A 26450-nucleotide genomic window follows, 5' to 3' on the forward strand; every position below is an offset into this window, starting at 1 on the left:
AATACGGCATGCACACACTGCGTTTCTTCATAAAGTGAATCCGATGAAAGCTGACCGACTGAACCCAAAACACGAGAAACGACAAGAGCGAAGAAGCAGAGCTACTCTTGCATTCTTGTAAATGATTAAAAAGTATTTTAATATGTTAAGCATTTGCATTGGCGATGCCACGTGCAAATTTCAGCTGGAATTGTAGGTCAAATGACTTGCACAGGTTTTATTCCAAGAAGGAACTACAATGTGCCATCAAACCGCATAACATGTGAAATAAACGGATCACTCTGTATTTTAAAATGGAATTTATTTTTTGTATTTGATTCAAGAGTAACTATTTTTTACCGTATCAATCCCATTAGTTTATAAGGTAAAACTATTTACAGGTGTAATTCAAGTTTACTGATGTTGACTGTACAGTGTCTGCTATTGGAGAAGTATGAAACACACATGGGTGTGTGTGTGTGTGTCTGTGCCCATCTGTGGATTCATTCTGTTGAGATGAACGTCATGAGCAACATCAGCAGAGGATGGATCCAGTCAATACTATTCCTCTTCTCTTCATACATTGTGCTCAATAATTATTCTTTAGATTAATTTATGACAAAAAAAATATACAAACGGGGTCAAACGGATTCATATCCCCATGTACTTATTTAATGTACATATTAAAAAACAAAAACACAAGATTTGAAAACGAAAAGTCCCAAAACACTCTTTGGACTCCATAGGGCTTGGTGCAGGTTCTCCTGGTCATCCGTTTTGGGTCTTCTCTTCCTGAGCTCTCAGGCTTTCTTCATCTTGCCGTTGAGAGTGCTTCCATTCTCGTGGTGTTTCTTCCCGTTGCTCAGGCCGTTTTCGTGCACGCCGTGGCCGTTTGAAACCACCGATGAGCCGTTGGCAACTCTGGTAGATCCGTTGGCCGTGCCGTTCTGGGCGAGCTGTTGGGTGTCCTTTGGTAGCCTCTTGCCCTTCACGTACGCCTGGTACCAGAAGTTAGAGAACAGCACGAAGAAGAAGGTCCCGTACATCCAGATGAGGTGGATGAACAGAGGCACCTGGTAGCCGCAGCTCTCCATGAAGTACCACTGGGTTGCGTGAAGAGACACTAACACAAACTGAGTCTGTAATGAAGAGTAAGAAGGTCTAAGTGTCTGGAATACACAGTCCTTTAATTATTCATAACTAAATGTAATTAATTACTAAATGTAATATATATATATATATATATATATATAAATAAACACACACACACACACACACACACACACATACATAAAGTGGTGGCAAATATGATTAGAGCACTAGTATTTTTACCAGCTAAAAATGGTTTTAAGTCCGTTATTTCTTTTGCTGTAGCGTCTGTAGGAAATATAATTTACATCTAATTTCATTGTAAAATAAAATTGTATAATAAATATTGATAAAATTAAATTTAGTATAATAATTTATTTATAATACATACTAAACAGACCAAAATTTAAGACAAAGATTTAAATTTAACAGCTCACTTGATTGGATTATATCTATGAATAATGACTTACATTTCAATTTGCTTCTCAACTTCAGAAGTCTTGAAATATAGTTCACTGGTTGAAAAAACTTTAAATTTTTTTTTTTAAATGAGCATTTTTATCAGGCTCCTTTGTTTAGGTTCAGCAATTTCAATGTAATGGCAAAGAAAAGGTTATTAGTTTGTGAATGCCTTATTTAAAAAAAATGTCCAATGTTATTTTCATAGGAGCGAGATAAAAGAAAAATCTTAGATGGACTGAAGAGGTTTTTGCATCTGAAGTCGATATATGGGTAGTTGACAAATAGGCAGAAAAAAATGCTTTTTTTGTAAAAGACCTTTTTTGAAAAAGAAATGCATATATTTATGCAGTGTGAAGTCTGATCTTTGAGAAAATATAAAGGGTCACTAACTTCGTCAATTCTTTCACTGCTTTAACATTTTTACTGAACTGTACCATTAATTTGGTGTGACATAGCAAAAATTAAGGGGAAAAAAAACTCTTAATACAAATTGCATGAGAGAGATTTCTATTCATTGTTAAACACTTATTTTCATATAGTGCTATTTATTTAATATGAAAGTATAATTAACAATTTTCCCCCCATGACTTGTTGGACAATTTCAAGACAAACTTTGACAACAAGACAAACTTTGCTGTCATTCGTTCAAAACTGCTGAAAATTATACCATTTTTAGTTGAGTGATATTTGCATCTCCCCTATTGCAATACTCAACTGTTTTTTAAAGATATTTTGAGATAAATGGTGTAACACCATAGGACATTACGTCACACTAAAGGACGGAAATGGTAGTTATTAAGTTATTTATTTAATTTTGAACATGTCAAAGGAGAAAGAAAGTTTCATTTTGATACAAACAATATCAACATGTTTTTTTTAAACAAAACAAAAAAAATTGTTTATCGTCAACAAAATTCAGTCTCTAAGTCAATCAGTATGTTACGGAAACTCTTCTCGCCCCCCCCATTATTTATCTTATCTTAATTATTTAATTAATTATCTTATTTAATTATTTAAAATGCTTCTAAAACAGACCTTGTCCTGTGGTGTGGCATCTTTGTCCTGTGGTGTGATAGTACAGGCGTCACGCCGGAGGACATTTTCTGTCACACCACAGGACGTTTCAGCCTTTTACTGTCAATTAATGACCTTGTTATTCTAAGCTAACCTTTCATTAGCAAGACACATTTGCATAATTTTCCATGATTATGTAGTTTAACAGTTTTTAATTAAAAAATATATAATTTAGAGGTGTCACACCAAAGGACAACAAAACGTAACACTTTTGTAGTGGTTCTAAAAAAAGTTAAATATTTGAACTATTCTGAGAGAAAAATTGACCATGTGCACGTGTCATGGGCTTCACAGGGGGCTTCAGTAACATAATCATGAAAGGGGTCCTTCAACATTTATAAAAGTTGTAATTTATTGAACCATGCTTGAGACAGTCACACCATAGGACAATTTTGAGATTTGGCTCAAAAATGGAAAAAATCTAATAACACTGCAGCTTTTATAACAACAGGTCTATGTAGGACAAAGAAATGTTTAATGATTTACTGCATTTTAAATAAGTACAATATTAATTATACTCATTTTTATCTTGTGGGACAGTGAAAATGCCATGTCACGTCAACAATATATATATATATATATATATATATGGATAAAAGCGTCTGCTAAATGACAATGTAAATATATATGTGTGTGTGCTGTCAAACGATTAATCGCAATTAATCGCATCCCAAAATAAAAGATTTTGTTGACATAATATATGTATGTGTACTGTATATATTTATTATGTATATATAAATACACACACATGCATGTACATATTTCAGAAAAAATATATGTTTATATATTAAATATATTTATATATAATATAAATGATAGGAATATATATATAGACATGTAAATACATGCAAATATTTTCAAAACATATACTGTGTGTGTGTGTGTATTTAAATATACATAATAAATATACACAGAACACACATGTATATTATGCAAACACAAACCTTTATTTTGGATGTGATTAATCGTTTGACAGCACTAACATATATATACAGAGCCTGACAGCTATGGTCACTTACAACAGTCGCTGCATTTTGAAGATTGTTCATTTTGGCGTTTTGTGCAAAAGAAAATGGGTTTGGAACAACATAAGGGCGAGTAAATAAAGACATTTTTGGCTGCACTATCCCTTCACCATTATCATGGGTGAGATTTATACTGCTCTACAGACGAAATGAACATACCAGCTGAATTGCAGTCATGTATTTCTTCCACCAGAGGAACTTCTGGAAGCGAGGTCCTGCAGCAGAAAGGCCGTAGTAGAAGTACATGATCACATGGACACAAGAGTTGATCATGGCATGGAAGGAGCCCATTCCACCTGCAAGAAGCATTACAGCAAGTCTTAAAGTCACATATGGTGATAACATCATATCAAGTTTATGACATTAATGATGATAAGCTGTATTAATCTAACAGCTGATCACAGCAGAAATAAACACGACAACTGTCAGTCAGTGCATGTGTCTAAGTCTGCATGTTCTGTGTGTCTCTGTGTGAATGAATGGTGTAGTTTCATTTACTACACAAACTCAAACACACACGATGCTCAGTGCTTTCAGCATTGCGTCTCAATACATGAGACATGAACACACAAACTTCATCTCCAGAGCTGCTCGGAGAGTCACTTCACCAGCTTTTCATCATTTCATTTGATAAAAACTACCATCAAACACTAAAACTCTAAGATCTTCATGACAACCCTTCAAAATAAAAGTTCAGTTTAACTTGAAGAAATTATGACAGAAGTATATTTACACTGTATACTAAAATTTACTTCTCAAATAAGTACTAATAATATTATTATTGTTAAGGAATATCATAAAACCAAGATATTTTTTCATTAATGTTAATGCATACAATTCAGTTGTGCAGCATCTTGCCTGAAAAAAATTAGAATCCAATGTTTTGTTGGAAATTGTTATACTTTCATTTGATTCAGTTTTAAAAGATTCTTTAAACCGTTCAGTTCATTAAACAGTTTTTAAATGATACATTTGTAATAAATCATAAAACACAGAATCAGTAAAAACATAAAATGGAAAAAACTGAATTCAGTTGAAAATAAAACCTAATTTGTCGTTCATTCTCAAGATCTAACAAACGTGGAAAGCATTTCCTTCCTCATTAATGATAAATTAATATCATTATAAAAACTGATACTGTATATGGAAAAAAAGTACGATAATATTTGATCATGCTGTAGGCAGTTTAACAAAAGACTCCAATGACCATCAACACCAAGAGCTTTATTTACAAGAAACATTAGCACATGCAAAATCTCTTGGGTTGTGGAACAGCAAACCCATCTCTGACTGGAAGAGAAATTGGTCAGGTTGACGTCACTGAGACGGCACGTGCCGATCATGTAAAAACCTGCTGACTGACTCTGATCGACTCACCTGGTGCGTAGCTCGCGCCCCACCACCATGTCCAGGGCATGAAGGAATGGTGGAAGATGTGCAGGAAGGTGATCTGACTGTGTTTCTTACGCAGCACAAAAAACACCTGAACAGGACGAGAGCAGCATTCATCACTTCATGAACCAATCTGTTTCAAATCAGCCGTTTTATTCTAATCTTACCGTATCCATAAGCTCGATGAACTTTGAAAACAGGAATAACCAGGAAACTCTTGCCATCTGGGAAAAAAAAGACATCTTTAATACGCCCCGATTTGATTATTTGTGCACAAACTACGGTAATATTTGAGTATATTACAAGAAACGGAAAGCAAATCTTACTCGGAGTCCTTGAGGGCTGTTTGAATAATCACATGGGTCACATCTCCACGTGTATCCTGTCGCCCAACCCGACATCAAGAACTACACGTCAAGTCAAAGCAACCAATATATGAATTTAGATTCGGGAACTGGTTTTGAGGAGCAACTCAAAACCAGAATAGTGTCTCCATAATGAATAAAAATATAACACACCTCACTCTGAGTCACTGCAGACAAACAGTTCAAACACATTAGCCAGAGTCACACCACCTAACAGAACCAACATCTCCTGATTCTCACCTCATATACGATATATACAGACAGGCCAACCAAGGACAGGTTGTAGATGATCATAGCTTCTTTCAGCTGGAAGGGTTTGCGGTTGGCCATAAACCTAGGGCCAGCGTACAGAGCGAAGAAAAGATAAGCAAGTAGAACAGCAGTCATACTGACTGGACTCCCCATTAGGAGGTAGTCCTTCACCCGTGGGTCTAGAAAGAGAGAGGAACACAAAACACAGCACTTTGACATGTAGTAACAGCTAAAATGACTTAAAATCTTCTATATTTTATTCATTTATTATAACTGATAGCAGTTTCCCACACAGATCTGACTGTTATGAATTAGTGATGGAGAAATACACTATACTGACCAGTCCGATTAAAGCAGCCGCTTTACAAAATCATTCCGTATTAAGCAGCAGCAATAGATTTTAGCTTGAGGTAATAGGGAAAAACTCACCCTAGACCCTATGTAGTTTTTATTTTATATATACACACACATTTATACATCATATATAATATTTAATTAATAAATTATAACAAACATTACTCTGATAATAATTAGTGCTGGGCAACGATTAATCGCGATTAATCGCATCCAAAATAAAAGTTTTTGTGAACATAATATATGTGTGTGCACTGTGTATATTTATTATGTATATATATTTAGAAAATTTTTACATGTATATATTTATATTAATATAATTTATTTTATATATAAACATTTCATATATAAACATAAAATGTTTCTTAAATATATACATGCATGTGTGTGTATTTATATATATATCATAAATATGCACAATGCACACACATATACTATGTAGTCCAGGTGATGTGTGAAAATAATGTTAATTTTTTCATAAAAGCATGAAACTTGGTACACTGGTATAGTTTGCGGCCCTAAACATTTTCAGAAATGGAGCGATCGCAAAAACACCTTGTGGTTGCCATGGTGACCATTTTACTTTCAACCATAACCAAATTATATATTTTGTGTCATAGCTCCTGAACCAAACATGATAACACAGAAAAGGTGATGTCTACCCCTATGTTTTGATGGTCAAGTATTACAATGATACCACATACTAGGGATGCACCGATATGAAAATTTTGGCCGATACCGATAACCGATTACTTTATTTTTGAAAGCCGATAACCGATATGTTGGCCGATAAATCTATATCCAAATTGTTATATACTTTTTGAGAGCCTGATTACAAAAAAGGTCTCATCATTAAAAGCCACATCCCGAACACTTCAACATAAGCAGCCTAGTTTGAACGGTGTACGTTTTAAAAATATTTTTACTCTCCCATTACCAAATTTAGTCATAAAAAAGTCTTACAAATAAATAAAATGATGCATAAATAATGCAAACAAGTCACTGGACATCATTACACGTGTAAAGAATCAAAATGAATGTGCCATAGATCAATAAAACGGAATAGCCTCTGCACGGACAATAATTAAATGATTTTAATTACTAAACCATATTGTTGATGAAAATAATAAGAGAAAAATACAAGTGGTTGTTGTTATTAATAATATATCAATGATTTTGAAAAAGTAACAAATTAATACCACTGTTTTAAATAGCAGCCATTGAGCTGCAGCTCAAGCTGAAGCTGAAGAGCTGAATGAACACGGTAAACTGAAGCGTTTTGCTGGCAGCTTATTTAACTCAAGGAAATGCATCCTGACATTAATATTAATACAACATAAACATAATATTACAACTTATATATGTACAAAATGACGCAGTTATTGCGTGCTATAGTCAGAATGTGTGATCCTGTTGTGGATGCGCTCTTCCCATAACAACGCGCTGAAACACGGCAACTAAACCCAAAGAATTCACAACGTTTTATTATAATAATGTTCTCATTAGAATGTTATATACACAACATTCCCAATCATAGTTATTAATGTTGTGCACTGCTGTTTGAGCTGCGTGCGCTGAGCTAAAGACGATCACCGGTAAACTGAAGCGCTCTTTTAACTTAACCAAACGCATTCTATATGAGATAAATCAGATATACATCAAATAAACACAATATTACAACGTACAATTGCACAAAAGGCTGCAAACGAACAGCGCGCATCTGAAGTGTCTCTGAAGGAAATAATGCATTATTTATCGGCTTTAAGATATCGGCCAAATTTTCTTATCAGGCCGATACCGATAACAGAAAAAATGAGCCGATATGGGCCGATACCGATATGGTGGCCGATATATCGTGCATCCCTACCACATACAAAAACAAACTGTTCAGGTGAAGCGTTAATGGTGAATTCAGCAATGTGAGAATGAAATAACAGCATCTGAGCATCACAGTATCACAGTGTCACAGAGTCAGGTAGGTGGTAGTTTGTTTCCAATACATTCTTATTCTCTCTCAACAATGCTCTAACATCACACGCAGATGGCAACGCAATCAGGTGAACAGTTAATAATTAATTCAGTGACTTTATGAGAAGGATTACAATGAAATCTCAGAAGATGCTGAATGAAATTTCAAACATATATTATGTAAACCTAATTTACAAATCACTCTCTGGAGCCAGAGTTGTCTATTATGTTGTCCACAAGGGGCAAGCCAAAGTCCTGCATGTGGGCGGGTACATGCAGGTGAATCGCTAATATTTGATGTAATGGGTGGAATAATATTTATGTGTAGGGTGTGGTGCAGGCCGGACGGTGACAAGCACGGGCGGGTTGCGAGTCCAATAACCAAGACTATTTCGACTCGGTCCAGTACACGCTGAGCAATGTAGCCAATCACGCTGCCATTGATTGACAGCTGTAGTGATTATATTAAAGGTAGCGCTCTTTGCTTGCTTTCTGTATTTAATCTATTCACAATTTGAATAAAAGTTTTAATAAATGAGTTTTGTCTACCTCATGTAGGAGATTTAATGCAGGTGTGGTTCGGGTCCCAGTTTTTAGGTCAAATGGGTTGGGTATGGGATTAAATTAGTGTTGCTGTCAGATAACGTGTTCAAGTTAATTAGTGCGATTGTGGGAAGATCATTTCACCAGCCAGGAAAGGTGAACGAAAATGCCTATCTGTAATGTTACCACAAGGCATCGCTTACAGATCTCAGGCTTCTAGAGGGGATGTAGATTCGTAAGAGTGAGGAGGAAGTAGGAGGGTGCTGAGCCTGTGGCTGTTCTGTACGCAAACATCAATGTCTTGAACTTGATGCGAGCTGCAACCGGTAGCCAGTGCAGGGAGATAAAGACAGGTGTGACATGGGCTCTTTTGGGCTCATGGAAGACCAGTCGTGCCACTGCATTCTGAATCATTTGTCGAGGTTTGATTGTGCATGATGGAAGTCCAGCTAGAAGACCATTGCAATAGTCCAGCCTAGAAATGACAAGGGCCTGGGCAAGAAGTTATGCAGCATGCTCTGTTTGGAAGGGCCTGATACTCCTGGTGTTGTGCAATGCAAACCTGCATGATCAAGCTGTCTTTACAATATGGTCCTTGAAGGACAGCTGGTCACCAAAGAATAACTTTTGACGAACCTAGCAGGATGATGAAATCATGCTGTAGAGTCGAAGTAGCAGGGAAAACAAGAAGCTCAGTTTGAGCTGCAGGTGATGTTCCTTCATCCATGCCGCGATGTTTGCCAGGCAGTCTGAGATCCATGCAGCTACTATTGGATTGTCTGGTTGAAATTAATGATAGAGCTGTGTGTCATCAGCATAGCAATGGTAGGAGAAACCATGTGCTTGTATAATGGGTCCCAGTGATGTAGTGTATATGGTGAAGAAGAGGGGTCCAAGAACTGATTCCCAAAGAAACCCTGTGGCCAGTTGATGTTCTTTGGATACCTCTCCTCCCCAGGAAACCCTGAAAGACCTACTTGTGAGATAAGATTCAAACCAGTGGAGTGTAGATCCTGTGATGGTAGACAGGATAATCTGATGATTCAGATGTAGCCCTACCTGCGGGGCTACAGTGACCGACAGCAAAGCAGTCTCAGTTGAATGGCTGCTGCTGAAACCTGATTGGTTAAAGTTCAGTTGGTCATTCTGTGAAAGAAATAATGCAACGGTGTCTATAAAGGTGTGAACCAAATGGTCCATTCCATTAAAATAACAAAGGAACAGCATTTCTCAGGAACGTCTTGTAGATTGTAGGATCTCCAGCGGGAAGGTCCTAACAGTATTGTTTCTAGCCCTTTTGTCTTCAGGTATAAAATTATATCCCACAGACAAAACTTTGGGAGAAGCTAGGATTCATACAAGGGTAAACTTGTTTGAAGGAAGACATGCTAACATCGCTATTGAAGAACTGCTACACTACCATCTTCAATAAATTCTTCTCCCCACAAGTACCCAAAAAGCATACCCAAAGCGCTATATAAATGTAACAAATTAATAATTAAAGCAATCTTTTATTTTACTATTGAATAAAATATTAGTTAATTATCAAAGAAAGAAAAAATGCTGTGATACTATGATGCTCAGATACGGTTATTTCCTTCTCACACTGTTGATTTCACCATTAACTCTTCACCTGAACAGTTTATGTTGTTGTATGTGGTATCATTGTAATACTTGACCATCAAAAAAATAGGGTAGACGTCACCTTTTCTGTGTTACCATGTTTGGTTCAGGAGATATGACACAAAATATATAATTTGGTTATGGCGGAAAGTAAAATGGTCACCATGGCAACCACAAGGCCTTTTTGCGATGGCTCCATTTCTAAAAATGTTCAGTGTCCTAACCTGTACAACTGACCTAATTTACAAATCACTCTCTGGAGCCAGAGTTGTCTATTATGTTGTCCACAAGGGGCAAGCCAAAGTCCTGCATGTGGGCGGGTACATGCAGGTGAATCGCTAATATTTGATGTAATGGGTGGAATAATATTTATGTGTAGGGTGTGGTGCAGGCCGGACGGTGACAAGCACGGGCGGGGTGCGAGTCCAATAACCAAGACTATTTCGACTCGGTCCAGTACACGCTGAGCAATGTAGCCAATCACGCTGCCATTGATTGACAGCTGTAGTGATTATATTAAAGGTAGCGCTCTTTGCTTGCTTTCTGTATTTAATCTATTCACAATTTGAATAAAAGTTTTAATAAATGAGTTTTGTCTACCTCATGTAGGAGATTTAATGCAGGTGTGGTTCGGGTCCCAGTTTTTAGGTCAAATGGGTTGGGTATGGGATTAAATTAGTGTTGCTGTCAGATAACGTGTTCAAGTTAATTAGTGCGATTGTGGGAAGATCATTTCACCAGCCAGGAAAGGTGAACGAAAATGCCTATCTGTAATGTTACCACAAGGCATCGCTTACAGATCTCAGGCTTCTAGAGGGGATGTAGATTCGTAAGAGTGAGGAGGAAGTAGGAGGGTGCTGAGCCTGTGGCTGTTCTGTACGCAAACATAAATGTCTCCAAAGAATAACTTTTGACGAACCTAGCAGGATGATGAAATCATGCTGTAGAGTCGAAGTAGCAGGGAAAACAAGAAGCTCAGTTTGAGCTGCAGGTGATGTTCCTTCATCCATGCCGCGATGTTTGCCAGGCAGTCTGAGATCCATGCAGCTACTATTGGATTGTCTGGTTGAAATTAATGATAGAGCTGTGTGTCATCAGCATAGCAATGGTAGGAGAAACCATGTGCTTGTATAATGGGTCCCAGTGATGTAGTGTATATGGTGAAGAAGAGGGGTCCAAGAACTGATTCCCAAAGAAACCCTGTGGCCAGTTGATGTTCTTTGGATACCTCTCCTCCCCAGGAAACCCTGAAAGACCTACTTGTGAGATAAGATTCAAACCAGTGGAGTGTAGATCCTGTGATGGTAGACAGGATAATCTGATGATTCAGATGTAGCCCTACCTGCGGGGCTACAGTGACCGACAGCAAAGCAGTCTCAGTTGAATGGCTGCTGCTGAAACCTGATTGGTTAAAGTTCAGTTGGTCATTCTGTGAAAGAAATAATGCAACGGTGTCTATAAAGGTGTGAACCAAATGGTCCATTCCATTAAAATAACAAAGGAACAGCATTTCTCAGGAACGTCTTGTAGATTGTAGGATCTCCAGCGGGAAGGTCCTAACAGTATTGTTTCTAGCCCTTTTGTCTTCAGGTATAAAATTATATCCCACAGACAAAACTTTGGGAGAAGCTAGGATTCATACAAGGGTAAACTTTTTTGAAGGAAGACATGCTAACATCGCTATTGAAGAACTGCTACACTACCATCTTCAATAAATTCTTCTCCCCACAAGTACCCAAAAAGCATACCCAAAGCGCTATATAAATGTAACAAATTAATAATTAAAGCAATCTTTTATTTTACTATTGAATAAAATATTAGTTAATTATCAAAGAAAGAAAAAATGCTGTGATACTATGATGCTCAGATACGGTTATTTCCTTCTCACACTGTTGATTTCACCATTAACTCTTCACCTGAACAGTTTATGTTGTTGTATGTGGTATCATTGTAATACTTGACCATCAAAAAAATAGGGTAGACGTCACCTTTTCTGTGTTACCATGTTTGGTTCAGGAGATATGACACAAAATATATAATTTGGTTATGGCGGAAAGTAAAATGGTCACCATGGCAACCACAAGGCCTTTTTGCGATGGCTCCATTTCTAAAAATGTTCAGTGTCCTAACCTGTACAACTGTACCAAGTTTCATGCTTTTATGAAAAAGTGAACATATCACCTCAAATTTTTAACATATCACCTGGACTAATGTACACAAAAACTTTTATTTTGGATGCGATTAATCGTGTTTAATCATTGTCCAGCACTAATAATAATACTATTATACTGTAAAATAAAACGTAATAATTATAACCATTTTATTTTACAGGACAACAGTAAATTTACAAAACTAATATTAACCTCTGTCTTAATTTCTCCACTTTCAATGATTAAATCATAGAGCTTTTATTTGGGTGGAAAACCTCAGCTAGACTGTTTTGACAACTCAAATGACCCTTTTTGAACTGAAAACAGCTATTTTTGTTGTAAGGTGTCAAGTTTGCCTCCCTGGTATACTGGCTAACACAAGATCATCGGCCATTAGAGGAAAAAAAAAAAAAAAAAAGGCAAAGCATTTGACCACTAGTCTGAATAGAATACATTATTTCAGTACTGACTATAGATTCATTTAATGTAACATGCATTTTTACCTCTTCCTGCTAAGAGGCTATCATAGACCTCCAGTACTCTGTCTTTCACCGTCTCCGGCATTTTCACTGACGTCAGCTTCACGTTTGACTACACAAAAACACCTGTGAGGGCAGAAACAGAGATGTTGTCAGTTCAGAGTGTAATGTCACGTGGAGCAAAACATGCATGAATGCAGATAGTGTGATTCCTCAATCAGTACTTGATCTATACACTGGGTTTATTACCAGCAGCTGGATAACGGAGTTAAACGCAGTTGAAAAAAAAATGCAGTTAAGTGTTAAGGAATGGACGTTGCAATCCGTGCCATTCAGCCTGACCTCGGGCCAAACACACATTTGTTCATGTGACGAGGATGTTTTTTTAAGTGCGTTAAGTAAGCTTGGTTTACATAATAAATAATAGTTTAGCATTCAAATACATCGCAAATATGGACACATTTAATTGGATTAATGTCGAATGAGAGAGGTAGGCTGCGCAAGAACGCCGTTTGCTTTCAGTTTCGCATTGAATTAGCCTAATTCGTTTTGGCTTGTTTAGCAACTTATATTTTTCATGTTTTCTTCTGAATTATTGAGGTATTGAGTTTATTGTTTGTATATTATAACATTTCGCTTTATTTACCAGTGTTATTTATGAATGTAATAATGCGGTTTGTGCTTATCTGTGTTACAACGTAACATTAATGTAGACCTATACCGGTATCTGAATATGATTTTATAATTTTATCCCATATAGACCTACCACATTACCCTCCACTGGGTGTAGAATGAATGTAATAAACTACATTTTGGCATTTTGTAATACTTATGTGGATATTTTGGTGAAAGTAACTGAAAGTTACAATTCAGAGACAGTAATATTGTAATGTAACTAATTACTTTCAAAAGACAGTAACTAGTAATATATAATGCATTACATTTAACTTGCCCAACACTGCTAATAAGACATGGGTAACAGAGTTATTTGATTTTCTGTTTATTCCAAATTCTGTTTCTTTATCATTTTCCGTCTCCCTCTTTCCCTCCTCCATGTGTTTGTTTCCCTCTTGGCTGACATGGTCTGATGTTGGAGGTGTGGCCGCAGAAGGGGGTGGAACAGCACCAGTGAGGTAATGCTTGCCTCACATGAACTTTCATGAAACGCTCGGTCACCTCCATTGAATACATCACTGCTTGAGCTTTGACGCTGTAAACACACTTCTGGATTTATACAGCGGACTACACAGATGGAGGACGCAGAGTCTGCTCTTATCACAGATTTGTGTCCCGACTGAAGTCCGTGTAAACACAGGAGGGGAAACAAAGAACTTCCTAAATTAAGCTGTGAGGTATAAAGAACTACAGAAAACACTACAGCAAACATTCACGGTTTATTCACGAACCAAATGTTAAAGATTAACAAATGCAGTGAAAAGAGGTGTAAAAATCACCTTAGCCCTGTCCTCACTAAATAGAATCCAAAAATATAAAACTTGTAAAAAAAAAATTTTTTTTTTAATTACATATTTATAGTACGATTAATCGCAACCAAAATAAAAGTTTTTGTTTTCGTAATATATGCGCATGTACGGTGTATATTTTTGTATATATAATTACACACACATGCATATTTATACATAAATATAATACATATTTAAGAAATATGTTATGTTTATATATTAAATATATTTATATAAAATATAAAAGTTATATTAGTATAAATATATACATGTAAATAAATGTATATATTTTTTTAATATATACTGAATGTGTGTGTGTGTATTTATATGTACATAAATATACACAGCACAGACACATATGTAAACAAAAACTTTTATTTTGGATGCGATTAATCGCGATTAATCGTTAGACAGCACTAATACATACACACACACACACACTGTGACAATATCATTTTATAACCGTACATTTAGATAAGATTAGCAGTAAATTACTCATTTACTCATTTACAACCCAGAAATACAATGATGTGCCCATAACTGCTGGGAAATATGAGCCACATTGTCCTTCTGATAGCAACTTATATTTTTCATGTTTTCTTCTGAATTATTGAGGTATTGAGTTTATTGTTTGTATATTATAACATTTCGCTTTATTTACCAGTGTTATTTATGAATGTAATAATGCGGTTTGTGCTTATCTGTGTTACAACGTAACATTAATGTAGACCTATACCGGTATCTGAATATGATTTTATAATTTTATCCCATATAGACCTACCACATTACCCTCCACTGGGTGTAGAATGAATGTAATAAACTACATTTTGGCATTTTGTAATACTTATGTGGATATTTTGGTGAAAGTAACTGAAAGTTACAATTCAGAGACAGTAATATTGTAATGTAACTAATTACTTTCAAAAGACAGTAACTAGTAATATATAATGCATTACATTTAACTTGCCCAACACTGCTAATAAGACATGGGTAACAGAGTTATTTGATTTTCTGTTTATTCCAAATTCTGTTTCTTTATCATTTTCCGTCTCCCTCTTTCCCTCCTCCATGTGTTTGTTTCCCTCTTGGCTGACATGGTCTGATGTTGGAGGTGTGGCCGCAGAAGGGGGTGGAACAGCACCAGTGAGGTAATGCTTGCCTCACATGAACTTTCATGAAACGCTCGGTCACCTCCATTGAATACATCACTGCTTGAGCTTTGACGCTGTAAACACACTTCTGGATTTATACAGCGGACTACACAGATGGAGGACGCAGAGTCTGCTCTTATCACAGATTTGTGTCCCGACTGAAGTCCGTGTAAACACAGGAGGGGAAACAAAGAACTTCCTAAATTAAGCTGTGAGGTATAAAGAACTACAGAAAACACTACAGCAAACATTCACGGTTTATTCACGAACCAAATGTTAAAGATTAACAAATGCAGTGAAAAGAGGTGTAAAAATCACCTTAGCCCTGTCCTCACTAAATAGAATCCAAAAATATAAAACTTGTAAAAAAAAAATTTTTTTTTTAATTACATATTTATAGTACGATTAATCGCAACCAAAATAAAAGTTTTTGTTTTCGTAATATATGCGCATGTACGGTGTATATTTTTGTATATATAATTACACACACATGCATATTTATACATAAATATAATACATATTTAAGAAATATGTTATGTTTATATATTAAATATATTTATATAAAATATAAAAGTTATATTAGTATAAATATATACATGTAAATAAATGTATATATTTTTTAAATATATACTGAATGTGTGTGTGTGTATTTATATGTACATAAATATACACAGCACAGACACATATGTAAACAAAAACTTTTATTTTGGATGCGATTAATCGCGATTAATCGTTAGACAGCACTAATACATACACACACACACACACTGTGACAATATCATTTTATAACCGTACATTTAGATAAGATTAGCAGTAAATTACTCATTTACTCATTTACAACCCAGAAATACAATGATGTGCCCATAACTGCTGGGAAATATGAGCCACATTGTCCTTCTGATAACATATATACACAGAACGACTGTCTCTCATTGGTCCAAAAAATGAGTTTTATCCAAAGGGAAGACTTCATCTAGCAACCAGAGGGAACAATAAATAAAAGGTCAATAAATGCTTTACCTTCCAAGGACTCACATGAACAAACAGTTCTGCCTCCCTGCCGCCCAGCATCTGCTCTAAAGCAACGGTGGAAACTTCTCTTAAATAGCACCCAACATGTCTTCAACGCTTCAGAGTGAAAACTGACATACCCAGACAGGTTCTCTCACATATTCTCTGTGTAGATCCCTGGATTGGGGCACACAGATGTCATTTGAGATGGCAGTGATAGGCCACTGTAGGCCATCATGAACGTTCACAGACTAATGGGTTTCTACAGATGCTGATTGGAATCATGGACCATGTTTCGTCACACACGGAGGCGTTCATAGAAAATGTGCTGTGACCTTCAGGTTAACCCGCTTTCTGGTCGCTATCACTTCTAAAGTCGGTGTGATTGTAAAAAGATGATAACATTCCTTTGCTTTGGGAGTAAAATCTAAGAATTTAAATGACTGCATCATATTGATCTGCGAGCGGAAGACCTGAGATAAGATTAGTGCAACACTGAGTTCAGCAAAAGAAAACGCAGATTGAATGATTTAAGAAATATGTTATGTTTATATATTAAATATATTTATATAAAATATAAAAGTTATATTAGTATAAATATATACATGTAAATAAATGTATATATTTTTTAAATATATACTGAATGTGTGTGTGTGTATTTATATGTACATAAATATACACAGCACAGACACATATGTAAACAAAAACTTTTATTTTGGATGCGATTAATCGCGATTAATCGTTAGACAGCACTAATACATACACACACACACACACTAGCCCTGTCCTCACTAAATAGAATCCAAAAATATAAAAATTGTAAAAAAAATATTTTTTTTTAAATTACATATTTATAGTACGATTAATCGCAACCAAAATAAAAGTTTTTGTTTTCGTAATATATGCGCATGTACGGTGTATATTTTTGTATATATAATTACACACACATGCATATTTATACATAAATATAATACATATTTAAGAAATATGTTATGTTTATATATTAAATATATTTATATAAAATATAAAAGTTATATTAGTATAAATATATACATGTAAATAAATGTATATATTTTTTTAATATATACTGAATGTGTGTGTGTGTATTTATATGTACATAAATATACACAGCACAGACACATATGTAAACAAAAACTTTTATTTTGGATGCGATTAATCGCGATTAATCGTTAGACAGCACTAATACATACACACACACACACACTGTGACAATATCATTTTATAACCGTACATTTAGATAAGATTAGCAGTAAATTACTCATTTACTCATTTACAACCCAGAAATACAATGATGTGCCCATAACTGCTGGGAAATATGAGCCACATTGTCCTTCTGATAACATATATACACAGAACGACTGTCTCTCATTGGTCCAAAAAATGAGTTTTATCCAAAGGGAAGACTTCATCTAGCAACCAGAGGGAACAATAAATAAAAGGTCAATAAATGCTTTACCTTCCAAGGACTCACATGAACAAACAGTTCTGCCTCCCTGCCGCCCAGCATCTGCTCTAAAGCAACGGTGGAAACTTCTCTTAAATAGCACCCAACATGTCTTCAACGCTTCAGAGTGAAAACTGACATACCCAGACAGGTTCTCTCACATATTCTCTGTGTAGATCCCTGGATTGGGGCACACAGATGTCATTTGAGATGGCAGTGATAGGCCACTGTAGGCCATCATGAACGTTCACAGACTAATGGGTTTCTACAGATGCTGATTGGAATCATGGACCATGTTTCGTCACACACGGAGGCGTTCATAGAAAATGTGCTGTGACCTTCAGGTTAACCCGCTTTCTGGTCGCTATCACTTCTAAAGTCGGTGTGATTGTAAAAAGATGATAACATTCCTTTGCTTTGGGAGTAAAATCTAAGAATTTAAATGACTGCATCATATTGATCTGCGAGCGGAAGACCTGAGATAAGATTAGTGCAACACTGAGTTCAGCAAAAGAAAACGCAGATTGAATGTACACGCAAATGCATGTGAACTGACCGACCTTTATCATAATATTCCTTCCTTTTAGACTTTGCATTGAAGTTCCCACAAAAAAAGTTCCCACAAAAGTCAAAAACCAGCAGTTTCAGAGTTTCTCATCTCAGAATGTGAGTTTGTCACCGGAATGAGCTTTCATCCAGCCAGGTGTGCTAGATCTTGAACATTCAGTTCATCAAATGAGGAAGATCAGTTAACGATCAACTGGTTTCTGTACACAAAGTATATCGTCATCCTTGTGCAAAACACATGAAGTGACTAGGGCTGGGTATTGAGACAAATTTCAAGATTTGATTCAATTTCGATTTACAAGCTTGTGATTCGATTCAATTTTGGTCTCAATTCAATATCGATTCATTTGGAAATACAGGCAATCAGGTGCAGTACATGTTAATTAACTAAAGAAAATCTCTCTAATGCTGTAAACTATACAATAAAACCAATTAGTACTATATTAACGTGATTTACAAACAAACATTTAAACTGCACATTTTTTATAGTAAAAATATAATTATATAATTAAAAGGTTATTAATAAATTTTTATTATACAATACATTTCTACTCCAGTTTGTTAAAATATAAACATTTGAAGAATTTATGATTTTTTTAAAACATACATTAAATACTGAAGAACAGGTTAAGTAAATATATAATGAATATGTAATAGTGCATATATTTAGCAAAATGCTTCTTTCTAGAGTTCATTCTTCTAGCAAATTTTCAAGGTCATTGTCATTGAATTGCTTTTATGAGGTAAATGTAACGTGAAATTGTTTACAAACCGTTTCGTTGACGTCTTTCGGCGGTTGAAATACTATTTAGCGATTACATGAGAAATACATTTCAGTAAGTTGTTCTGTTTCTTTAAACATACCTTATGATGTTCATTCATGTTTACTGCGTGATGTAACTGTAGACGCTGTACAGTAGACGATCTGTCGATCACGACACATCAAAGAGCACCAAAACGGTATTTATTATTTGAATTGCATAATAAAACCAACAGAATTTGAAAGCGGAGACTTTGTTTCATATCAAAAGTAGCTGATTTTCTGTATGGGAGGCATGCTACAAATAATGATTCATTAAGTTCTGTCATGCTTTTGGATTTGTCTTCATATTGTTTTCATATTTGTGGAACGTAACGGCTGAAAAGTAGTTTGACCAATAGTATGCAGGCATTGTACACAATCGACCAATCGTGATGTGCGAGAAGGGGGATCTACAGAGAAATAGTCTTTGGAAGCAATGCATATACATGTACATATGAAGTATGAGGACTGTAGAGAGTGTGTCAATAGGAAAACAAAGTCAAACTTAGACATTAGGGAATTTAGAAATCCGTTAGGAATCATTAGACAAATTGGACGTATGGTAAACCTGCTTGAACATTTACACACCCCACAGTATAGGGGGAAATGCAAGCAGTGTCTGATCACGGTTGCCAGTGTGGGGGTAATCTAATTTTGCAAGATATGAGAGGCATCTGTAAGACGTCTCAGGATTGTCAATGGCTGTGTGGATGTATTGTGAGGTTTTGGCATGGCTGATGGAACATAAGCCTCAGCAACTAAATAGTCCAACAGTGGAAACTCATGGTAGCCACATCTAGACACACAAAAGAGCTTTGCCTGGGCCGGGTCTAATTGGTGTTTATGTCCCAGTGGGATGTATTTGTATCTGGATTGACTCTCCTGATGAAACGTTGTGCAAACAAGTTCTTGGGAGGAGTGCATGCTTCATAATGACAACACTATGAGTGGCCACAATGTTAGTAAACCTCAGGGTTAGCAAACCTCTAATTTACACAAGAAACAGTGAGTTTAATAGGACTATATTGAACACAAACACAATTCTATGAAAGGTGTGAATGTGTCTTTATGAGAAATGACAAGTTCTAATACAGATTTTCAGTAATACTGGAGTAAAAACATCTGCAGCAATGACTGTAGGTAATTCTTTGGAAATGTTTTACAAAAAAAAAGGGTCTAAAAACATTATTTTTAATGACTCAAAATATAATGTGTGTGTATATGTGTATATATATATATATTGTATTGTTATTATTATTATACATAAATATAATGAATAGATTATTCTCACTAAACCATGGCATGTACAGTTCATATTTTACTCCATAAATTAAATTAAATAAAAACTTACATTAAAAATTAGTAAATTAGTACATTAAAAAAGTAAACTCAAATTAAATTTAAACATTATTAATCAGTGATTATTCTCTCTAGTAATTCTTGTTACTGTAATGGCTTTTTATTTTATTACAGTAAAGTTACCATTACAATATTTTACCTTGTCTTACTTAAATGTTTTGTTAAAATAAATTTTTTTTTTTTAGCATAACCGTAATAGGAATGAGATTTTTACATTATGGTAATGAGAATTTCAAGAAAAAGTGCTTAGTTGTCATGCAAATAATGATAAAAAAATCGTAATGCCCCTAAAATAGACTTCAGTAAATGTAGTACTAAAATAGATTTTTTTAAGACAAAAATTGATTTTTGCGAGAAATATGACCCAGACACATTCTTCAAGGCTTTCACCAGAAAGCACTTCACTTTAGAAATGACCAGTGTCATTCAACGTCTAGACCAACTGGCAACATCACTGTTATTCTGTACTGAACACGAATTAACAAAACCAGATTACAATCAACTAGTCATTCAGTGAAAGCCAAAGCCAAAGCTAAACATCACAACACAGCACTGGTCCCTAGAGATAAGACAGGAAACAGAGACCAACACAACGACCATTTATGGTAACAGCACCCTCATCAAAACTCTTCAAATGCAAAACTAAATCACCGTATGTTAGCGTTTAGGATCAGAGAGGTCTAGTCCCTCGTCCTCATTTACTCAATCACACTTCCCCCCGCTCTCTCCATCTCTCAACATAAGGAAAACATAAACCCATATCCGGCCCTTTAAGCCTGCTCTGTGAGAATTAGCGGGCAGGTGTAAAATGACACGGTTGCTAGCAGAGACGGGGAACCACCCTGCTTTCAGGCCGCCTGTCATGTGATCAGAACACATCAGGTCAAAAGCCACAGGCAGAAAAAGACAGCAGAAAATCCCTAATAACTCATAATTGGTTTTATCTTCTCTAGACAGCAAGAGACACGGCACAAATCACTCAATTACGATTGCAAAACAAGTTCACTTCTGAATAACACTTCCATTTATGGGCAGAAGGGAAAGTTTTAAGAAGTCAAAGCGAAGCTGGCGAAGAGCAAACGGTAAGGGTGGGGTTACACCGTCTGCAGCAACAGGCATCCTGTGAGTGAATCATGCGGCGAAAAAAAGGAACACATTTAGAGTTAATAATAAACCAAAGGAAGAGAAGAATCATGCCATATAAGCCGTTTGCGACATCTCCACTTTATTGTAATTGAAAGCACTAGGAAAAGTACAAACGGAAAAAGTCTCACCTTATAAACTCCTGCCTCCTCTGAGAGTCCTGATCAGTGCCGGCAGCCCGACTCCTATCTTCTCTTTCGCCGTCTGCCCCTCACTGCTGATAGAGAAAGAAACCAGGACAGCGGTAGTGGAAAGAGGGAGAGGCAGAGACACAGAGAGAGAGAGGGCAGCAAAAGAGAAGGAGAAGTGGAAGGAAAGAGACAGAGGATAAGTGTGTGTGTGTTAGAGAAATGACTGTGTGACTGGTACGGCTGGCCTCCCGGTCCCTCCCACCCTGACTCACTCTGTGGATGAATAACTGGCACTGAGACAGCAAACTGGAAGAGAGAGACTGAAAATGAGGGGGACAGAGAGCGAGCGAGATAGAGAGCGAGAGCGATATCGAGAGAGAGAGAGAGAGATCTAACTTTTAACCTGCAGTTCAACAGCTGTGGCGATACGGTTAGTGGTCCAAGAAATGGAGCAGATTGAGAAAAATATATTACATAGATAAGTTTGGGGTCTGAAAGAATATTATCATTTTATGTTTTTGAAAGAAGTCTCTTTTGCTCACCAAGACTGTATTGATTTGATAAAAATAAATAAAAAAAAAGTTAAATTGTACAATTTGAAATACATTTTAAAATGTTAAAATAGAAAATTGTTAATTTATTGTCATTTATTGTGATTACTTGTGATGCAAAGCCACCAATCCATCAGTCTTGTGTCACATGATCTTTCAGAAATCAGAAAAACTTCTTATGTTGAAAAGAAGTCTGCTGCTTAATTTTTCTGTGGAAACTGATACCTTTTTTTTCAGGATTCTTTAAAGAATTTTTTTGTAACAATGTAATGTGTCCTAGCTGAATAAAATTATGAATTACTTTTACTAAATAAATACTTCTTACTGTCCCCAACCTTTTCAGTAGGTTTCTCAATACTGATATAAAAAAATCAGTTGATTGATCACAAAAAAAAAAAAAAAAACTCAAATATACATTACTATACTTCTATAACGCAGAACATGAAAAATGTGTCAAAAATGGTCAAAATCAAAATAAACAAAAAAACACTGAAACTGCGATGTTACTGCGTTTCACCTTTTTAGGGCAGAATATTTATCTTTATCATTACTAACTAGCAAATATCAGTGGTGTCAAGACACATTGCTTTTGAGATGCACAAAAATCTTTTGTAACATTGTGAATGATAAATATCTTTCATCTCTAATCAATATTAGTCTATTCTTCTAAAATGGCTTAAATATCTAGACATGTTTATTTCACTAAGTAAACACAAGAATGTATTTATCATTTATATTAATTTATAATAATATAGCAATGTATTAGTAATAAAAACAAAAGTAGCTTTTTCCCTAAACATTTTAAAACATGAAAATACAATGCAGACACAGTTAACGATTCTGAGTGATGATGCAAATACTTGAATCAGACAGTTTGAACTGACTCACACTAATTAAGCATACCAACTGTAACACTGATTTTACTTGGGCTGTGCGATATTGAAGAAAAATGCGATATGCGATAACTCATTAAATAATGCAATATTCGATATGCGATACGATAATGCTTAAAGTGCCACATACTCAGATGAATCCGTTTTACTCGGCTGTTGCGGAGTCAGTTCTGTGAACTTCTATAACCATATTGTGTCATATATATATGGTTATTTGTATGTATGTATGTACAAAGAGTTCCTGTAAAACAACAAATTCCTTGTGTTTGCACACACTTAAGTGGTGAATAAGCTCATTCTGATTCTAATAAGAAAGCACCCCTACAACAACATCTGAAAGTGAACGGTATGCGTTTTACTCGAGCATTACATAAAAATTTAATTTTAATATTAGTGTAATCATTTTAACATGAGTTTAGGAACTGAATAATAAAAAGGAAAAATAAAAAACTGCTTAGTATTTACTCTTTGAATTCAATATGCACTGATTCTTATTTAAACTACAAAAATTATTTAGGTAAGAGCAGTGAGTGATTTTTCTCTGTCTTTTGTTCATGGCCCCAAATTTTGCAAGCTGTAGCGATATGCATATTGCGATATGTACATTTGCGATATTTCGATATATTGCACAGCCCTAGATTTTACATTGATGTTTTTAAGGGAGTTCACACTGAATTCGTTTTCAATGCGAGTTGCAAGAGACCACAACTAGACACATAACATGGAAAATCAAAATAATCACGATATCACCAATAATATCATCCCGAATATACAGTATAGTACTTTTATCGTGGTACTGAACACTGAAGTGCAAGTGGCCTGGACCGTGCCCGTGCCTATAATATTATTCAAAAGCAGAGGCGAGAAATCAGTGCGACTGTGTAATGATGAAGGGGGCTATTGTTGTACACCACCCGCTCTAACCAGAAGGAAACAGAGAAACACACTCTGCAACACAAAGCCAGCATCTATAAAATCACTAACCTTCATAAACACAAAAACCTCCTCCAGACCAACAAGAGCACGGCCCTCAGTAACCATACACAGACCATTATTAAAAACACCCGTGTTTGCTTTGCATAACCTAAATCTAAAAGCTAAGCTGTCATGTTCATGCAAATAAAATGAACTATGTCCAGTCGGAAAAGAAATCGGCATAAAAATGTGACATATACGGATGGTTTGGAGTTTGGACAGACCATTCTAAAATTTCCACGTACCTTTTTTAGTTTAGGTAAAGATTCATAAACAGGCTGCATACTCCATTTAAAAAGCAAAGCTGTGTGGAGATGCCTCTTTTGGGGGGGGGGGGAACGTCAACATTCGTAGTATAGGGTGAGTTCAAAACCAAAGGATTTTAAATATCTTAGCCTTAAAGGGATAGTTCACCCAAAAATGAAATTTGACGTTTATCTGCTTACCCCCAGTGCATCCAAGATGCAGGTGACTTTGTTTCTTCAGTAGAACACAAACAAAGATTTTTAACTCAAACCTTTGTCAGTCTTATAATGGAAGTGAATGGGAATCAGAATCACGGCTTTGAAAGTAAAAAAAAAACATACACAAACAAAAGTGAGTTCAAAACCAAAGGATTTTAAATATCTTAGCCTTAAAGGGATAGTTCACCCAAAAATGAAATTTGACGTTTATCTGCTTACCCCCAGTGCATCCAAGATGCAGGTGACTTTGTTTCTTCAGTAGAACACAAACAAAGATTTTTAACTCAAACCTTTGCAGTCTGTCAGTCTTATAATGGAAGTGAATGGGAATCAGAATCACGGCTTTGAAAGTAAAAAAAAAACATACACAAACAAAACCAAATTAAACCCTGTAGCTCGTGACGATACATTGATGTGTAAAGACACAAAATGATTGGTCTGTGCAAGAAACTGAACAGTATTTATATCGTTTTTTTACCTCTGATGCACTGCAATGTCTGAACTGTCCTGAGCGCGTCCTTGACAGCGTGTGACGCGTCTTCTTGCTTTACGGCGGATCGCAGACTTATAAGTGCATTACCGCCACCTATCTCTCAAATGGACCATTGACACTCCTAATTGAGATTGTAGATAGAGTGTCAATGGTCCATTTGAGATAGGTGGCGGTAATGCACTTACAAGTCTGCGATCCGCCGTAAAGCAAGACGACGACACGTCACGCGCTCAGGACAGTTCAGACATTGCAAACCATCAGAGGTGAAAAAACGATATAAATACGGTTCAGTTTCTTGCACAGACAGATCGTTTCATGTCTTTACACATCAATGTATCGTCATCGAATTTCGAATATTTGTCGAATTTAAAATAAAAATTCACATTCGAATGCAAAAACGTTGCATTCGAATTTTAGGTGTGCGTTAAGGAGGCAGCCTTATCAGCGGTGCACGAGATGCGATGACGATGTAAGTGTCGCTGCATTATAATGTTGTTGTTAGCTTATCCAGTTGAAGCCACTAGATGCGGCGCTGCTGCATTGTCCATTAAAAATATAGCGGAAAAAGAGAACATCAATGCGGAGATGATGTTGTTTACGTCAAAACTGAAACCAAGCCATTCACACAGAACGCATATTTCACGCATTTTCTAGACGGACATCTATTATTGTTGCACTCGCGTCTCGCACAAAAGAGCCGCGTGTTTAGAAATCCATGTAAAATTAATGCAAGTTTAACTTTGAAAAAAATATATATCGAGACTTTATGGCGGGTTTTTCCCCATCTCACTGCATCTCATGTTTTTAAATGAAAAATGTACTCTGTGTGATTGGCTTTCTGCCCTTTGTATTAAACTATGCATACATATATGATGCAGTTTTATAATTCAACTTAATTATAATTGGTTTATAAACATTATGCACTTTTTTTCCCAGATAGTGATGTTATCTTATGCTTTGAATGATGCGCCCTCTTGTGGCCTCAGGAGAGAAGCAAAAAGCTTTTCTTCACCCTAACTGAAATTATGCATTTTAAATTCGAATATAATTCGAATTTTGATAATATTAAAGTACAAAATTCGAATTTAGTTTTTCAGCCATTTTGACAGATCTATTGTGTGTGTTTTTTTTTTACTCTCAAAGCCGTGATTCCCATTCACTTCCATTATAAGACTGACAGACTGCAACGGTTTGAGTTAAAAATCTTCGTTTGTGTTCTACTGAAGA

The 26450-nt window shown here is 35.8% G+C and overlaps 1 protein-coding gene across 2 annotated transcripts; it reads right to left on the minus strand.

Annotated features, from left to right (window-relative positions):
- Nucleotides 1-465: 465 nt before the first annotated feature.
- elovl1b (ELOVL fatty acid elongase 1b) lies at nt 466-22186 on the minus strand. Of its 2 annotated transcripts, XM_016246650.1 has the most exons (9): nt 22120-22186; nt 21848-21933; nt 12780-12881; nt 5627-5817; nt 5348-5428; nt 5189-5245; nt 5007-5112; nt 3789-3925; nt 466-1118 (listed from the first exon to the last, which is right to left on the minus strand). In XM_016246650.1, the coding sequence occupies exons 3-9, from the start codon at nt 12838-12840 to the stop codon at nt 780-782; spliced, it is 972 nt and encodes a 323-aa protein (XP_016102136.1). In that variant the 5' UTR covers nt 12841-12881; nt 21848-21933; nt 22120-22186; the 3' UTR covers nt 466-779. The 2 variants fall into 2 exon arrangements, with proteins under 2 accessions (XP_016102136.1, XP_016102135.1); XM_016246649.1 differs by lacking the exon at nt 22120-22186 and having other exon boundaries at nt 21848-22103.
- Between the last annotated feature and the right edge of the window lie 4264 nt (nt 22187-26450).

The sequence above is a fragment of the Sinocyclocheilus grahami genome, unplaced genomic scaffold (genome assembly GCF_001515645.1).
Source record: "Sinocyclocheilus grahami isolate Dianchi unplaced genomic scaffold, SAMN03320097.WGS_v1.1 scaffold804.1, whole genome shotgun sequence".
In the NCBI taxonomy this organism is placed as follows: domain Eukaryota; kingdom Metazoa; phylum Chordata; class Actinopteri; order Cypriniformes; family Cyprinidae; genus Sinocyclocheilus; species Sinocyclocheilus grahami.